Source organism: Ambystoma mexicanum, chromosome 6q (genome assembly GCF_040938575.1).
Source record: "Ambystoma mexicanum isolate Mex_15411 chromosome 6q, UKY_AmexF1_1, whole genome shotgun sequence".
Taxonomy (NCBI): Eukaryota; Metazoa; Chordata; class Amphibia; order Caudata; family Ambystomatidae; genus Ambystoma; species Ambystoma mexicanum.
In genome coordinates, this window is record NC_090937.1 from 1,364,074,734 (window position 1) to 1,364,092,233 (window position 17,500).

The following is a 17,500-nucleotide window of genomic DNA, read 5'->3' on the forward strand; positions in this document are numbered from 1 at the left end:
CACCCAAGCGGAACCCGGAGCTTTCTGCGCAGTAACCACGCATTGGCAATTAACACACTCGTGAAGCAACCCCTGCCAGAGCTCGCCTGCTCACAGCAGGTGAAACTGCCCAATCTCCAGAGATAATCCGGCACACTAGTCCGATGCATGGATGACCTGCTCCCCAACACACGGCTCCCCTTCTTTGGCGTTTTCACCCACTGCGGGCCGGATGAATCTCTCAACAATCCAGTTATTTACAATCCCTCTCGAGCCCATTAACAATTACTCCCTTGAACCGCATGCCTGCAATCCTTTGCCATTTGAACTGGATGATGCTCGGATGCATGTTTAACAGCATCGGTTCTTTCTCTTCCTGCTTGCCGCACATTCCGCTTGTCCGCTTCCATCCACCGCGTCCCGGTTCTACATGCTTTCCACATCAGCCCAGAACATGACCACCAAAGTTGCCCGCTCCTCCGTAAGTCTTCACCTAGGAATGGATAAATATGCATGCTCACAAACTGGCTTGCCTCATTAGTCAGTTGCGCACATGGAAAATAATGTGCGCACGACAGCCAACTGGTTCCGCACATAGAGACAAATATTTAGAGGGAACATTGGTCTGGAGTAGGGCTGGACGATATATCAAGTTTTGGACATATATCGATATATTTCCAAAATCGATATAGGAGACAATATCGCTAACATAGAGATATACATATATGTACATTTACATATGCTACACATTTTTATTTACATTTTGATATTTACACAGCTTGTGTGTATTCTCAAACAGGAAGAGTAACCCTGTATTTGCACTTTATTTTGATGATCGCCTTATAAATAAAGGTGTTTGTGACATCTCACACGTAGTTGGCAGCTTACAACTGAGCATTTAAACCACATAAACAATATCTAGATATATATTGTATATAGCCATTCAGCCCAAAAATATCGAGATATGACTTTTGGTCCATGTCGCACTACCCTAGTCTGGATGGTAATGCTAGAGGTTAAGGTGAATTCAAAATCCTCCCATCCATCACCGCTTTTGTTTTGCTGGTGACAACTGTAACACATGATCAGATGTTTGTAGCGGCAAGGCTGCTGGTCTGATTTTAACCTATCTGTCTGGTGTATTTTATCTTTTGGACAGCCATGTACTGCTGGCACACCTTTAAAATCTACAGCATGGTTGGGTCACTCTTGAAATGGAGAAACTCCTGTTACAGAATTCCATTTGGTGAGGGCTGGATAGCCGGAGATTTTCAGTTTTTTTATCAATAAAATGATCCAGATAATTGTATTTATGAAAGTGAGATCAGCTAAATCACCCAGCTACCTTGCAGAGCAAATCATCTCCGGTGGACAGCGCATCACCAGAAGCCAGGACATGTGCAGACTTGAAATCTGCTGCGTCAAAAAGAAAAGGACCAGAACACGAGCCTTCTCTGCCTATGCCCCAAGACTGTGGAACCTCCTCCCTGTCAGCATTAGACTTGCCCCCACGTTCTTTCAATTCAGAAAATAACTCGAGACCCACCTCTTCAAGGAATCTCTGCCTCAACACCTAAGCCATCACTTCGCCCCTCGCGCCACCTGACTGGCTACATGACACCCGCCCCTCTCCTCCCCGCCACCCAGTACAGTTGTACCCCTTCCCTCCCCTTCTCTGTGCATCTTTGTATCCTATCTCCCGCTGTATATCTGTTCTGTTGTTACCTCTGAAAATCGCTCTGTTATGCATCTGTATTGTTGTATACCTCTGTAAAGCGCTTTGTTGCTTCTCGAAGCTAGGTTTGTGCTCATTAAATACCATAATAATAATAATAATCTGATCCTACTTAAAAAGTGCTCCATGCCAATACGCATTTGCTGTGACAGTCTCCTTACGTCCCCAGAAGCTGTCCTGCAGTGGTAGCAGGGCCAGTTAAAAGGTCACATGTGCTTTCCCGAACACAGCTGCTGTAACACAAAGTTCCAACAGGCAGTTGGAGGGTTTTCAATAGGTGGTTCAAAATATCATAATTGTGTAAACCACACAGCCTGGTGGCAGTAATTAGTAGCTACATATAAACCATATCTGCTTATGACATGGTGGCTACTGAGATAAAATAATACTCAGCCACAAGCACTGGATATTATTTTCAGCTTTGTGAGAAGTGATTCATGCATGACAGGGCCAGGTGTGTACTGGCTGTCTAGCCTAGGTGTACCAATATCAACTATGTTGGGCCCAACCTAGGAAGTTTCTGTTTGATCCCCCCTGCGGAGCGTCAACACCTTCCTCAAGGGAACAAGAACTCTTCCCTGGAGGTCCCCTGGGAACTGGTGCTTCAAAGACAGGCCTCCCATGAAAACTACCATCTCACACCAGTGTGCTGATTATTGAAGACGTTTTGATGAAGGCAGACGGAGGAAGGGGCAGAGTTAGAGTAGCTCGGGGGAGGGGTTCAGACCACAGAGGGAGTCTCGCCATCTTTTTTTCTTTTTTTCTCCAGGAATCCCAAACTTCCTGTCCCCCTCCTACCTCTTACAAGCAAGACACTCTGGGTATGGCAACAGCAGGCAAAGAACACTTGTTATAGAAGCTTGGATTGGACCCTTCACAACAGGTTTGCTGTAAAACAATCCGCTGTTGCATTTTGCCTAGCCTACAAAGGGGTGTGGGGGTGGCCTTCCCCTTAGATGATGACTCTTTGGAGAACACTGTCCTCGCCCCCTCCTTCCCCAATCAGGTTCCAATATATTCTTCTTTGTAGTCCAAAGTCCTCTGCCAGGAACGCTCTTCTCACTACCCACCCAAGAACACGTTTGTGATATAAATGCTTCGCAACTGAGGGACTGGAACCCAGGACCACGCCACTGGAGGTGTAGAACCCTTGCAAGTGCCTACTATAATCCACCTTTGCCGGGAAAGGCCGATCAAAGGTCTCCCCTTGCCCGTGTGAACCCAGACTTGGGTCTCAGTGACTGCAACACCCAGAGAGCAGCCCAAATCCTGTATATTCACAAGGGGCTTTTCAATCCGACTTGACTGCACTCTACTCACTTCGAACCACTGCAGGGCCTGCAGTGTTACATCTGTCACTCCAAACACTTTTGAACTGCTTAAGTGCTCTTTGAACTGTCCAGACGTCAGCTCGGACTATTGAAGCAGATTTCTCGAGTTGACCCGATTGATGTCTTGACTTTGTGAAAACAACTGATTCACTGAGCCTTGACCGTTAACTTGATCCAACTGAAACATCATTTTGACCTGACTCAATCAAACTCTCCTTCTGGAAGCCCTCGACTTGCGTGTCTGGAAAGCCTACTCGATCCCCGCTCTCACATTGAACCGTCTTTACACTGACTCGCCATTAGGAGAGCATGCCTTGACCGGCTCAACAAAGATAACCCCCAAAGACTAGAAACTAAAGGTATTGGAAGGGGCCCTTACCCCTGGTGTGCCTTAAAGTACCATAATCACTTGTAAACCCAAAATATCACCATCAAGTTGAACATTTTGCTGCTGAAATCTTTGCCTGAGCACGCACCCATGTGTTAAAAACCCAGAATGCCACTTTGTTCTCACGTTTTTTTTTTGCTTTTTCAGGGATGGGTCAATGTGCATTTTTGTTTAAAGGTCCTATTTTTGTAGAACCTTTTTTGGACACTTTTATTTTGGTACCACCGCTGCAGAACTGGTTAGGCAAAGTAACCTGTGGTGTTTTATTTGTGTGGTTTTTTTAAATTACACACCCAGATTATGGTCGAGCTGTCCTGGAGCATGCTTATGTATGTTTACAAACTTTGGTATAACAGTTAAAGATTGGATGGGCAACCTAAGGAAAACAGAGATTCTAGGCTGTAACGCTGCCAGAAACCATGTTCTGACCAGAATTGTATATCGATTGTCTTTGTTCATCCAAGACTGTGAGCTTAATTATTGATTCTTCAAAGTAATGGAATGTAAGTAAAAAGCGTACATTTTCGCTCCATTAACATGACATTAGGACCAGAAGTGAAACACGTTCACCTTTTTAAAACCTGCTTTAAAGTGTGAATGGTTTTGAACAACGCTTTTCATTAGCATCACTAATTCATTGAGCAAATCACTAATATTACTGTGAGATCACTCCCCAACCAAAGGCACCATTTCTATTATTTTCCTGATCTTGCTTTGGGGGAATAGGACTAGTTGCTCTCGGACAAACCGAGGGCAATGAAAGGGATCTCCTTCAATTCTGCCACATCAAAATTACTAAAGGGCAGGGTGCTGTGCTTTGGGAGGAATTTCTACGCAGATCACTCTGTGGTCTTCGGCTGCTATTGCCATACGTGTCTGCCACCATCTCCAACCGAACACCTTTTTGTCATATTCCCAAAACCCACCTGATCCACAGACTAATGAACCTGTGTTATCAGCCTGTCACGTGTCCAAGCATCCTTGTTTCTGCCTCATAGTTGGAAAACAATGCAATCCTTTTAATGCCGCACACCGACATCTGTTTGAACTCCCATTAGCTGGCGGTTAAACCTGCAGAGAACGTTCTGTCCTCTTACCTTAACGTGCTCTGAACTGTATATCCAAGTTTGAATATGTTTCTTTCCATTGTGTTTTTTCATGTTGCTGTAGTCCACAGCCACAAGAAAATAAGCATGTTCTTTCTTATTTAATCCTGCTTTCTGTTCCAGGTGACAATGGATGCAGACAGCCCACCTCCTCCAGCCACACCTCCTCAGGTTAGGTCTGAGTTAAATGCAGCTGCCTCGGTTCATCATGATGGTAATGGGAAAACTGGCAGGTCTGCAGGTGGTGACCCATTCTTACCTTCACTGGGACCTACCTATTCTGAAGGCTCACCTGAAAGGAATCATAAAGGTATGTGTAAATAGAAAGTCACCTTTTTCCAAGTCCGTGTTATTCTTTTTTTGAAATTGGGCATGCTACAGTAAGCGAGATGAACATTTCAGTACTCTTACGTATCCAAACTTCATGGCTGAGAGAACGATATAATCCAATTATTTTCTTGAAATTCTGGGATTTGTAGTCCCAAATTTAAAATGAATGGACAAAACGATAGTGATAAGAGTTTCCAAAAAAGGGACTGGATGGCTTTCTTATGCATGGAAGTAGGAAACTTTAGTGACAGTCCTAATGAATATCCTACAGGTCATGTAATCTATGAAGTCTCTGTTTCAGAGGCAAGATTTTAATTTTACTTCTGAGTACAAAATGGTGACCAGTCTACCTTATTACATAAATGTTTATAGGCTCGAGCAAGACTACCCAAACAGCAGCCACCTATTTCTTTAAGTTTTGCTAGAGGTGGCATGTGTCACAGTAAAGTTATTTAGAATAGCCACATATGCCTGTGTAGTCGGATGTCTAAAAGGTATTGGTAATAAAAACATCATAAACCAGTTTCTTCAAGCCACTTGGCATGCCAGACAAGTGCCCCAATTTAAGAAAACATTGTTCCCCTGGTTTCTGGTCCCCTGGTTGCTACGTATTTATTTCACTTGTGCCAGTTGGGATGAAATATGTTGGACAATAGGCAGACAATATTTTCCCTTGCACTGCAGTACAGAAATGTTCTTCCATAATTACTGACGGATTACTGACTGATTGAAAACCAGATGATATTGTGCAATTAGTAAACAATTAGTAAACTAAGGTAATCCAAACATTTTTCAATGTAATTTGAAGCAATTGAAATAATCCAAAGGTAATGTAACGTGAAGTAATCCGAACACTCCTTTCACTTCTAAATATTGTATCCCTTTATGGGTGAACACTTGACCACATTGACCACATTTCACCATCAAACGCTGTTGAATAATAATAGCAGGCACTGGAAAAGCCGCTAGTTAATTCCGGCGGGATACCGGCAAACTGACCTACCTTTTCTCTCGCCTGATATCCCAGAATTTCCCTAATATCAACTGCGGGAGGCGCTAGCTTCCCAGTCCTGGCAGCTAAGCTTTGAAACACCCTACCACTCACCATCAGAATTCTACCTTCATTCAACCTATTCAAACACAAAGCCAAGCTCTGGTTAACTTCCTCTCACTAACAACTATCCTCTTGATCCTGTGTGGGCCTGCTGGGTCCTTTACTGCTTTGCTCCTGCACATTACTGCTGTCATTGATACCTTGACATATGTAATATCAACTGTAACTCTGTCACAATTGTTATGACTACTGCGATTATATGTCATTGCTGTAATGTTCTGTCAAGATATGCACCCGGTTGCCCTTGGGCCTGGTTTGCGCTATACAAATACAAATATTACAGGTGGCAGAAAGGGTGGTAACTCCACAGGACTCCATGGACGGGATTGCTCGTATTACTGGCACTGGTATTTCCGGTGCCGGTAATACCAGGAGTTTTGTGGTGCAATCACGGAATTACCTGCACTTTATGGCCCAAAGACTAGAAGTAGCCTGTGAACACAAAGGAATTCATAGCCTACTCCTCCTACTGAGCCAGTTCTTGGGTTAGTGCATGCAATTGTAGAAAGGCTTCAATAAGTTAGATATTCATTGTTCATGTGATTCAATACTGCACCTTTTAGGTAGTCAATCAAAAGTCCAACTTTTGTTTGTTCCTTGGCTTCCTCCTGAGCGACTATGGAAAAAAGATTGAGCATAATTTTTTCATTTCAGTCCAAAATTAACTGAAAGTTCACTACTGGCATTGCAGAACACAGTTACATTATGCAGAACATGTTATTACTTTTATTGGGATAATCAGTAGAAGATTGTTGTATAAAATGTAATGTTGAAAATATGTAACAGGGAATGGTCTGCCCATGGAACTTGCACCCATTCCCTGGGTCAGGCCCTCATGCTGGGCATTGACTGATGCCCATCTCATTACCCTGTACTGGTTTAACACAGAGACGATAGTAGAGGTCTTGTCCACAATCCACGACAACACCCAGAGCAGTATTAATATCAGGACTGCCCTACATCTGCTGCTGAAGCTTGTGTCAGTGCTATGTTTTTTAGCCAGTGGCACCTTCCAGCACACTGTGGGCATGCTGCATGGCATGTCCCAGCCTACTTTTTCTCTTGCACTTGCCCACTACCCTGGCACAGATACATGCCACAATGATATGTTTCAATGCAGCAGCCCACATACGAAATGTAATTGCTGTGCTAGACTGAACCCATGAAGCGTTGGTTGTAGTATATGTGAGGAGTCGGACATGGGAGACGGACGCATAGGTGGAGTTTTCTCAAAAGTCGCCATTTATTAAATAATAAAGGCTGAGATAAATGCCTACCTTTCCTTAACAAAACCAAGACAAAAGTAAAATGACCTTGTGTCCAAAACATGTCTGTCCTAGCAGTATTCGGCTCCAGCTGAGCAGACATGAGCTCTGACACCTCCTTGCTCGTGAGCATCTGCGTGTCACGTTGTAGAGCGTGAAAGAACCTGGGACTCGATTTAAAGGATAACTGATCAGCTGGGCTGGAGTCCTGTGGGGCTCTCATCTGCTCTTACTTACTTCCCTATATTATATGTTAATCTCAAATAAATTTGTTAACCCACAAACGTTTCCCTGCTTATATGTATGCCAACACAACAGTCCCTCACACTAATACATACAACAAAATCATACAGGAACCATTTGGCAGTGTCAACTTTGCAAATTACCATATATTCAAATATAAAAAAACAAGAATTCTTGTGATCTGGGTTGGACCCCCTTGCCCTGGATCAATTCAGGGTATGTTAATCCAAAGTTCAATTTCAGAAAGCTTCTTTTCACTTGCCCAGTTCCACTCCAGGTGGAATACACAGGCGGAGCTGACTGCGGATACGACTGCAGTCTGAGGCAGTCATCCACTGGAGTCTTTCTACAGTGTCATTCATTTTTGCTGGGCGGACCCTTGAAAATCTGCTGCCTTCCGCGGAGCGGACGCGGAGTTGACTGCGGGTATGACTGCAGTCTGAGGCAGTCTATGGCAGCGTTGGCAGAGGCGGCCGGGGGAGAGGCTAAAACATTCGAAGAAAAATCTTCCGGACCCCACTTAAGAAGTGCGAATCTGCGGCGACCCTGAGTGAGTGAACCTGACCCTTATGATATGAGCAAAAGAGGCAGTATGTTGAAACAACCTGCGGATTCACCGACTGCAGGTAGGAAAACACGTCTTAACTCACACACAGCACCCGCAGCAGTCAACACAGCCCTTCGACAGCCGGAGCGCTTAAAACCGGGAGGTTCTAATTGCACTTCGACTCAACCATGCATAACAAATGACCCACCAGACAACGTACGTTTGCCTCTGAACCTTTCCAACAGCACATACACGCTCCAATTAGTTGAGCCTGCCCATATTGGTGAGTCAATGAAACAAGATAAACTGCCATCTGACACAGAAAGAAACAAACACTTCGGCTGTGCCTTATTTTGATTTTCCTGAAAGGCCGGTCCCTCATGACAAATGAAAATCAACCCCCCACTGTGACATATCACAACAAGGATTTGTGTTTCCAGAACCAATAAATCCCCCCCCCCCCCACTCCGCCAATCCCCGGCACCTCAGAACCATTTGAACTACTGCCTACTATGGAGCGACAACAGCCCGCAGGCCACGACCCCCTGACCCACTTACTGAGTATCCCCAGAGGGGGGTTCCAGGCGGATGAGTTGGGGACCGTGGCTCCGGTGGCGAAACGTCAAGGAGGGGCAGGACGAGGCGTAGAGAGGCATCGTAGAGGAACCCACGCCCTGTCAGCTGGGTCAGGATGCGGGCGAGCCATACCCGCCAACTGCGGCTGACAACGCAGCTCGATCCAGCAGTGACCCGGTGTCCCAGGAGGCAGTTCGGCAGGACCTCCAAACAGTAACCGCATTGGTCCATAGTAAGCCGAACGCAGGTTATCCACCCCCGTTGACGGGGGATGGCCTGGTACTGCTAGCGACGTCCGCCCCCTTGTGGGGACTGGAAGCAGATGCATGCAGTCCAAATCCAGGGAAAGAATCAGCATGCGGTTGTCTGCCGCAAGCTTTACAAAAACCAGCGTCCGTAACACAAGACACAGACAATTTGATCAAGGAATTGAATTCAAAGAAGCGCCCACTAGACCAGCCAAATACTAGTTCACTTAGACAAAAGTCTAGCAGAGGACGGAGAGTGCAAGGAAAAAATTATGTGTTAACAAATGGTTTTTCAAAGAGACTTTTATCTTCAAACAAAACCAAACCAAATGAAAGTGATTGCCCTAATAAAGGAAAAGCTGATGTCAGAATCAGTACCCCACATACCATACTGTCTAACTTTTTTAATCGCAAACCCAAGCAATGTGTGGGCAGCAAAACAGAACTGACAGATTTAGAAATTCTGGAAGCTCTCAAGGAATGTCAACCGCTGTACAAAAGCCAAAGGCTTTGCGTGCAGGTAAACAATTCTACTAGCACTCTCAACCAAGGCGGCACAGGCCTCTTTGGTTTTACATAAGGAGGGACAACTGAAAAAGTTCACGGCATCTGACTCTGAGTCCTGAAACGTCCAAGCGTAATGTGGCAGAGGATTTATCCCTCCCGCTCATTGAAAGAGAGAAAGTATTATCACAAGTAAACGCGACACCAAACCAGACTGCAAGAAGTGCTGATGAAGAAACCCTGCCGCCAGCACAGGAGAGTTTGGACCTTTCAACGATAATACAGGTTTTAGACAGCCCGATATTACCATCACCTCAACAGACTCGAATGGAGCACAATGATTCTCTCATTTCTGAAAGCCTTAGTGCCAAACACCTACTGTCTAATCGACCAACTAACTGGGCAAATCCAATAGGCAGTCTGGAAAACCCTCCAAGTAAAGAACGAAATGTGAAGGTCTGGGAAGACCCACCGTCAAGAAAAAGAAGTGCTGATCCATTGGAAAAGGAGAGTTCACGGCTTTCTATGCCTTCAAATCAAGAAGAATGGCAGACCAACGACCCAAGATGTTCTAAAGTTAACAGAAAGGAAATCGACATAAATCGATGACTGTCCTTGGATTTACCAGTCAGAAGGAATCCTTGAAGATCCCAGGTAGGGTTCCAACAAAAAACTGCATCTCCAACTAAAACCTATACTCGGGCTACACCCAGCACTAAAGGTACTCCACCAAAAAAGTCTGATATGTTTTCAATTATGTCAGCTATCACCATCGTGCTGGCACCATTCACAACGCTTTATGAATCAATTCACGAGACATTAAAGGACCACACAACCATTCAGGCAATGATTCACACAAAACTAATATATTTATAGGGTTATGTAACGGCGATGGATGAGAAATCTAACACCAAAAAGGCTAATCCACATCAGTTCTGCAATTGGCAGAACAAGAAACAACCGAGCCTCGGAGTTAGATCCAATACATCTACAAGCCTGCAGGCTAATGATTAATCCATCTGGGTACCCTCAGCTCAGGTTTTGTCTCACCAAATCGCCTCCAATCAACTCCTCCAGACAAACACAAATGCAGCTAGTGGAAATGAAAAACAAATAAATGCGAGCGCTGAAACGGCTAGAAGTAAAACAGAAGTGGTGCAGGTCATTGATGAAGGAACAAAATATTCAGAGGTAAATCCAGGACAGAGTCTTAGCACCAACCAAATATATTCTTTATTTGCGACCTCTCCGTCTAGTTGTGCTAAATCTACAAATATCGGGCAAACCAAAGGCCCGTTGGAAAAAGTTCAGTCAGATCAAATCAGAAAGTGCACTGAAGAATCTACTATAGAGAGCACATCTGGCAAATCAAGACCCCAAGTAAATACTGACTTAAATAAAAAATCCCAAAAAAACGCCCGTGCCAGTGAAACCGTCAACATCGCCAAAAACCAAGGCTCATTTCCTTAATGATATGACTCTAATTGACTCTATGTGACTCTAATGACATTTAAACAAGGGGTCTCCTATCCCGGAATCACCTGACCGTAGCAAACCACTACGGCGACAAACCAAAGCAACTCCCTCACTGCCCAACACCGTAATCCGTATAACTGATGATGAAATGGAAGCTGCAACACTGTTTTTCACATTAGAAGAACGCCGCAATAGAATAATCAAGAGAAACAGAGACTCAACAAAGAATAAACAAGACTCTCCGAAAATGCGGAAACTGTCGAGAACGGAGGGTGTTTCAGTGAGATTGCTAACTTCGGGTCAAATTTCTGGATCAAAAGACAGATCCAAAGAGATCGAAAGACGAAACTTAAAAGAACAAAACAAGAAGGAACTAAAGAAACAGAGTAAAACATTGTATTATGAAGCAAGCCGAGGATCGAAATCAACAAAAACTCACTACAGAACAAAGACAGAGAAATATCGGCAGTCCCCGCAGGCTAAAGAAAAATCACAATGGCTTTTCAAGCTAGAACAGATATTTGAAAACAAAGATGAAGTGGTCCTCAACAGACGTTCAGTGCTGACTCTATTTCAGCTGGTCTCTAGACTGTGAAAAATCTCAACAGAGAACTTACTAATTGTAGATCCAAGCCTTAAAAATGGTAAAGCCCTTTGCCTTCTTCACATAACCTCGCCTACGGTCAAAGACCTTTTAAGACAGGAAATTAAATCCTTGCTAAAACTGGGTTACGACCTAACGGAACCAAGAAGAAAAGACTTTCTCCAACGAGAACAAGATTTCAACCCTCATAAAAATAAGTCTCCGTACCGGTCGCGAGTGGAATGTAGACATCCACATCAAGAATGAGCGGCTTCACTTAGAAGATCAGTAACAAGACCAGAAGTTGTAAAAGCTGATGCTACAAGAGAAAACCAAATAACCCCTAAGGTAACAGAAAAAAAGTATATGGATAACAGGACATCCACTAGAAGAACTCCAGAAAAGCCACACCAACAAGACCAAAGCAGGGGTTCCATCAACTTCGTAACAAAAAGGACTATTACGCAGGATATAAACACCAGCTAATACTCTGAAGTCTGTGACCCAAGGATTATGGTCGTGGTTGCCTAAAGCTCTATCAATTAATCGAGAAAAATAGCAACCCAAGCACGCCAACAGCATCGCCCAGACGAGCTACGAGACGGATAGAGAGAACATCGCTTTGAGTCTGGGCTTATGGAATACTAGAGGATTTTTGCATCTGACGACTCCTGGAGACGTGAATCTGGGAGCATACGACATCTTGTGTTTGCAGGAGATGTGGCTCATGTACAAACCCATTTTAGACGGATACGAAATTATCCTGGCCCTGGCAAAAAAAGGTAGTATGGGCCGTCCCTCATCAGGCCTTCTTATTGCCTGCCGTAGTGGATCTGGACTTTCGGTGGACAAAGTGATGGTGTCTAACCAGTCAATGCTGGCATGCTTATTCTATGGAAACAAAAGGAAAGCCCCGGTAAAGCTTCAACAACAACACGGGTAGTAGTGGTAAACACCTACTGGAACCCAGCAAAAATTGACACGCTTCACTACTTAACAGAAATGGAAAGAATAATTGATGAAATCATGTCTGAGCATTTAGTCCCCAACATCTTAGTGTGTGGGGACGTAAATGCAATTTGCCAAATTCAAAAACCCAAACACCCAGTTACACCGGCAGAACTAAGAGGGAAACTTTGGCTAAAACTGATGAATTCACAACAATTAATAAATCTTGACACTATATCAGGAAAACGGGAGCGTTTGCCAACCTGGAGAAACTGAGAATTCCACTCAACAATAGATTATATTTTCGTCACCAGGCCACTGTTCCAACTGCTAACCTCCTTTGACGTTTTTCCAAACCAAGGCTAGTGACCACAATCTTTTACTCGCAATTTGGAAAAACACCACTCTAATCATCGGAGAATTGCATCTACAGCTGGAAGTAAACAACCAAGGTAACAGACTTAAGTTGACTGAAAATTCCATCAAGGAACTGACCATTAAATATGAGAACCAAGGGAAAGCTATTGCAAATGTGGTAGATTATGGACCTTTGTTAACGTCCTACAAAACCCAAGCTAAGAAAAAAAACCCATCAATTACCCCGAAGCATAGCTATGATAAAATCCTGGTTGTCAAGCGGCGTGAGCATCATAATCAGAAAAGGAAAGCAATCCAGCTGGAACCATACCTTGCAAAAACAAAATCTAACAAAGAGCTATCACTCGTGGATAAGACAACATTGTGAAAAGCTCTACCAACATGACGCGGAAACAATGTTAAAAACAATTTGTTCAAATAATGCAAGAGAATTCTGGGCACTCTTGAACTCCATGACTCCTCTCTGCAAGGATTCGATTTTAAATGGAGTAGGGGAAGCGGCATGAATATCACATTTTAAAAACCTCTTTGCATTGCCGACCGGAACAAAAGCAATAAGATCAATGAGCAGCAGTGCGAACTGGGTGAACCTTGATATAGAAGACCTCTTTCATCTTTTATGTTTCCGATGAGTGGTCCGTACCGAAGGGCCCTGATGTACAGGCCAGAGAAGGTTGGACACATATTTATTGCTTGTGCTATGCTGCACATCATCTGCTCAGGTGAAATGTGCCCCTGGCCACGGATCTGGGCATGCCTCCCCCAGCAGTCAAAGATGCACTGTCCACAGATGTAGTGCTGCTGTGCATTAAGCATGATGGAAGCCAGAGATGGACTGGTGTGGCAAGAACCAATAGAACTTTTGTTCTAGACACATTACTTTTCGAATGCATCACGCTTTAGTATATATGCACATTTTGAATAGATCACCTTCGCACAAAAGGTATTGTCCTCGCGTTTCTTGTGGTTAGCTATTTTTTTAAATTAACAACTGGGGGAGCACCCATCCACAACAGCCCTTCCCACCTATCTCCCCAAACCCCAACACCACTCCCACCCACTTCCCTTGTTCCCAGTGATATACGGTCATATCACATCATGTCACTTTTGTTCCGTCTTGCACTGTATGGGCCACATTGCGCAATGAGCAGCGCTTTGGGGTCCCAGGCAATGACACCTTTGTGTGGGTGACAGGTGAAAGGCTCCGATTCCAACCCGGGATGTATTGCATGGTGAGGAGCATGCTTGCAAGCATGGGTTCTGCAAAGGCCGACATGCCCTCTGTATGCTCCCTCACCCTCTAACTACTGCTGGCACTTGTGGTCCAATGACCTGGCAATCCTTCTTGAAGATCCCTATACACTGTACCGAATGGCCTGCATATGCTGTACCTGTGTCTCCGCCAGCTTTGTATGGTGACCTGGTGCTGCTCCATGATGTCCAACCTCCCCCAGATTGCAGTCAGTGAATAGTCCCCATTATTGGCTGTGGACTATAGAGAGGGCCAGGGATGATGCAATGGGACCTAAATCCAGGATCATCCTCCTAATGTGAATGACTGCCATCAGCCCCTGTGTCTGGCTCAGCCTGGTGCTGGAAATGGCTGTTTGCCTTAGATGACGAGGGAGCGTGAGGGCACAGATGGGTGGGTGCAGGCATTGTGCTGTGTCTGACACTGGCACCATGTTACTCCTCTGGGATCACCACAGGGGCTGGCTGTGGTGTGGCAGTCGCAGCTGCTGGGGGTGCTGCTCCTGCAGCTGCATGTGCAGTGCTGTCTGCAGTGCTGGTGTAGGGGCCACTGGACTCACTTGGCATGGCTGACATAGGACTGGTGTGATGTGGCCTTGGTGCCTCCATCCTACTCTTCCTTCCGCTACTCATATGGCTCTCCAGTGCAGCGGTGGCGGTAGGTGCGCTGCCAGCTGTGGAAGTCTCCTGTGCAGAGGGGGCCCAGCCTCATCAGCCTGAGTTGACTGTGAAGCTGTTGGTGGATAATGCCATGCTGTTAGTCCTCATAGTCCTCATGTATGTCTTGTCAGATGGCAGCCTTCCTTTGGCTAGAGGTCCTCCGCTGACTTCTTCCATACAGCTCATCCGCATTAGCAACAACCACATCCACCAGCACCTGCAGTTCACCCTCACTAAATTTGTGCTTTCATAGCCTCATGTTGAGCACTTTGCCTGTCCCGTTTTGCTGGGACATGGTCCTCACGACTGTTGTATTTGGATGGCATCAGGAAATGGGAGATTCAGGGTGGATTGGATTTTTAATGATGGCCGCTGGCAGGCTTCCTGTTTCGGCGATGACGCTATTTCTTCCAGCGGTAATTCCATAGGCTGTAATTCCACTGGTAGAAATAGCACTGGTTTGGGAGACGGTAATGGTAATTCTGACTGGCAGACTTACCTTCACAAACTCGTTTATGGCAGTAGTTCCGCCAGGCGGAATTACAGTTACCGCCAGTGGTATGCGCATGCTCCCGACTACTTGTAATGCAGAGGTAATTCCGCCGGACATCACAGCGGTAACGGTAATTCCACCTAGCGGAATTACCACTCAACTCGTAATGAGGCCCTATGCTTGGTAAGGGCATTAAAGTATTGACTTCACATTTCTCTCATCCCTAAAATTCAGTCTCGAGCTTTACGCCTCCCACCAGAAGGAAGTGCTGTCAAGCTCCTATTCTGCTTGCTCATAGGAGAGAGTGCATACTTGCCAACCCTACTGATTTTAGGAAGTAAGCTGCTGCTTTTTAGGCATTCCTACCACCTACAGATTTAGGTGTTTGATCCTACTGCTATTTTTAGATTATCAACGTGATTTATAGCTCCACTTTACATTACTTTAAGAATTTATGTTGCGCAAACCATGGACCATAGGCTTGAGGGCTCAACAACAATAAAGACCAACAACAACATCAAGATCATATGACCACAAAACCCGGAGAGGATCAAACCATAGGATTAGACAAATAGAAAAGTTTTAAGTTTCTTTTTGAAGATTTCAGTAGACTTCGTGCTCCTAAGTTCCAGAGGAAGGCTATTCCAGGCTCTGGGGGCTGCATTCTGAAAGGCTCCCTTTGTGGCTTTGATTGTCCTACATCTAGGGAGAGTAAACTGGTCTGTATTACTGGATCTAAGAGTTCTCGTAAGACTTTTTTTCTTTAAGTAGATCGTGAAGATAAACCAGCATCATGCCCAGTCGACATTTCTGTACAATTACCAGAAGGTGAAACCGAAACCTCTACTCCACTGGGAGCCAGTGCAAGCCACATCTAACCTCAGAGACGTGGTCTCTCCAGGCAATTCCCATCACCACACGCACTGCACTGTTCTGTATAACTTGTAGCCAGTTAGTCTAAGCTTTATTGATGCCATAGAGTAAACTACAGCAAAAATAAATTTGAGCCCACACACTGGCCCTTGCAATGGTCTCAGCGTTCGCCTGCGTAATAAAAGGACGAAGGTTGGCCAAAAGCTTAAAATAAGAGGCCAAAGAGGACACCAGGCTTCCCACATGAGCCTTCATATTTAAATGTTGGTCAAGAATCTGCGACAAAGTAGCTTACCTGCAGGTCCATAAATTCCTAGAGGCTAATAACCTTCTTGGTCTCCGGCAGTCAGGCTTCCGACCTGGCCGTGGGACCGAAACCACACTATTGGACCTCAAAAACCAAATTGATGATTTCAGGGACGCAGGCAAACCTGCCCTCCTTCTGCTCCTCAACGTATCCACAGCTTTTGACTTGGTGGACCATAATACCCTCTGCCACCACCTCTTCTCTGCTGCCAATTTTTAATCTAAGGCTACAGCTTGGATCACATCCTTTCTCCAAGAAAGAGTTATGAAAGTTCTCCAGCATGGGGTCTGGCATGGATTCACATGCTCATGAATATTCCCCGTCGTCAGGCTGGGAATCCTTGGTAAAGAAAAAATCAGTTTGTTTAGTTTTTGAACTATCTTTCTACTAGCAACCAATCACTGGTCTCTGGGCCATACTGCCCCCTGCCAATGACTGCCCTCTACCTAAGCCCCTCCTCTGGCAGCCATATTCAGATTTTTACCGCACGTTCAAGTGTTGGGAGTCCTCGTGCTATAGCCCTTGAGCTTTTACTGCGTTTTACCTTTTTCCTAAGAGTTTTCTCTTATTTTCTGGTCAATTCAAGCATCAAGCTCCACAGATTCTTCTTCCGATCAACAGGGACCCGTTTCGGAATTTTTCTATGCCTCCCAAGGGCGAATTTTCGTTGAGTTTCTCTTCTTGGAGGATTCTGGAAGATCTTTGAGGCCTACGCCGCGTGGACATGGCCCAGGACAAAGGAGACACGACGCCTACTGGATCCAAGCTGTTTAGGAACTGCCCTGGATGTGGATTGCAGAATGTCTTTAAGGAGGATGAGCACTCCCGGTGCCTCTACTGCCTTCACGACGACAAGTCTCACGTGGAGGAGGACTGCGCGTTCTGTAAGAACATGTCCGCCCGGATATTGAAGGACCGTCGGACTCGACTCACTCACTAACTGGCTGGAAGGGAAGAGCCCAGCAGCAGGTGAGAAGAGGAAGTCTGAGCGGTCTTCTAAGACCTTTTGAGGGCGCTCTGGCGAAGGGGGCCCAACATAAAGCAAAGCACTGCAAGTCCGTGGGCACCGGAAGCGCCGTGGGTTCGGGTTTCTCAGCTGCCAGGCAGGGCGCGATCTCCCCAACGCCATCAACCGCGTGCCAATGCTCTGGTTCGGGGAAAAGGA

General features: G+C 45.3%; 1 protein-coding gene across 5 annotated transcripts in view; it reads left to right on the top strand.

Annotated features, from left to right (window-relative positions):
* WFS1 (wolframin ER transmembrane glycoprotein) overlaps positions 1-17,500 on the top strand; it is a 330,060-nt gene that overhangs the window by 87,548 nt on the left and 225,012 nt on the right. For all 5 annotated transcript variants that reach the window (XM_069631983.1, XM_069631985.1, XM_069631984.1 and 2 more), the window contains exon 2: positions 4,663-4,849. In XM_069631983.1, coding sequence (XP_069488084.1) covers positions 4,663-4,849 — 187 coding nt within the window. The remainder of the gene's footprint in view (positions 1-4,662; positions 4,850-17,500) is intronic.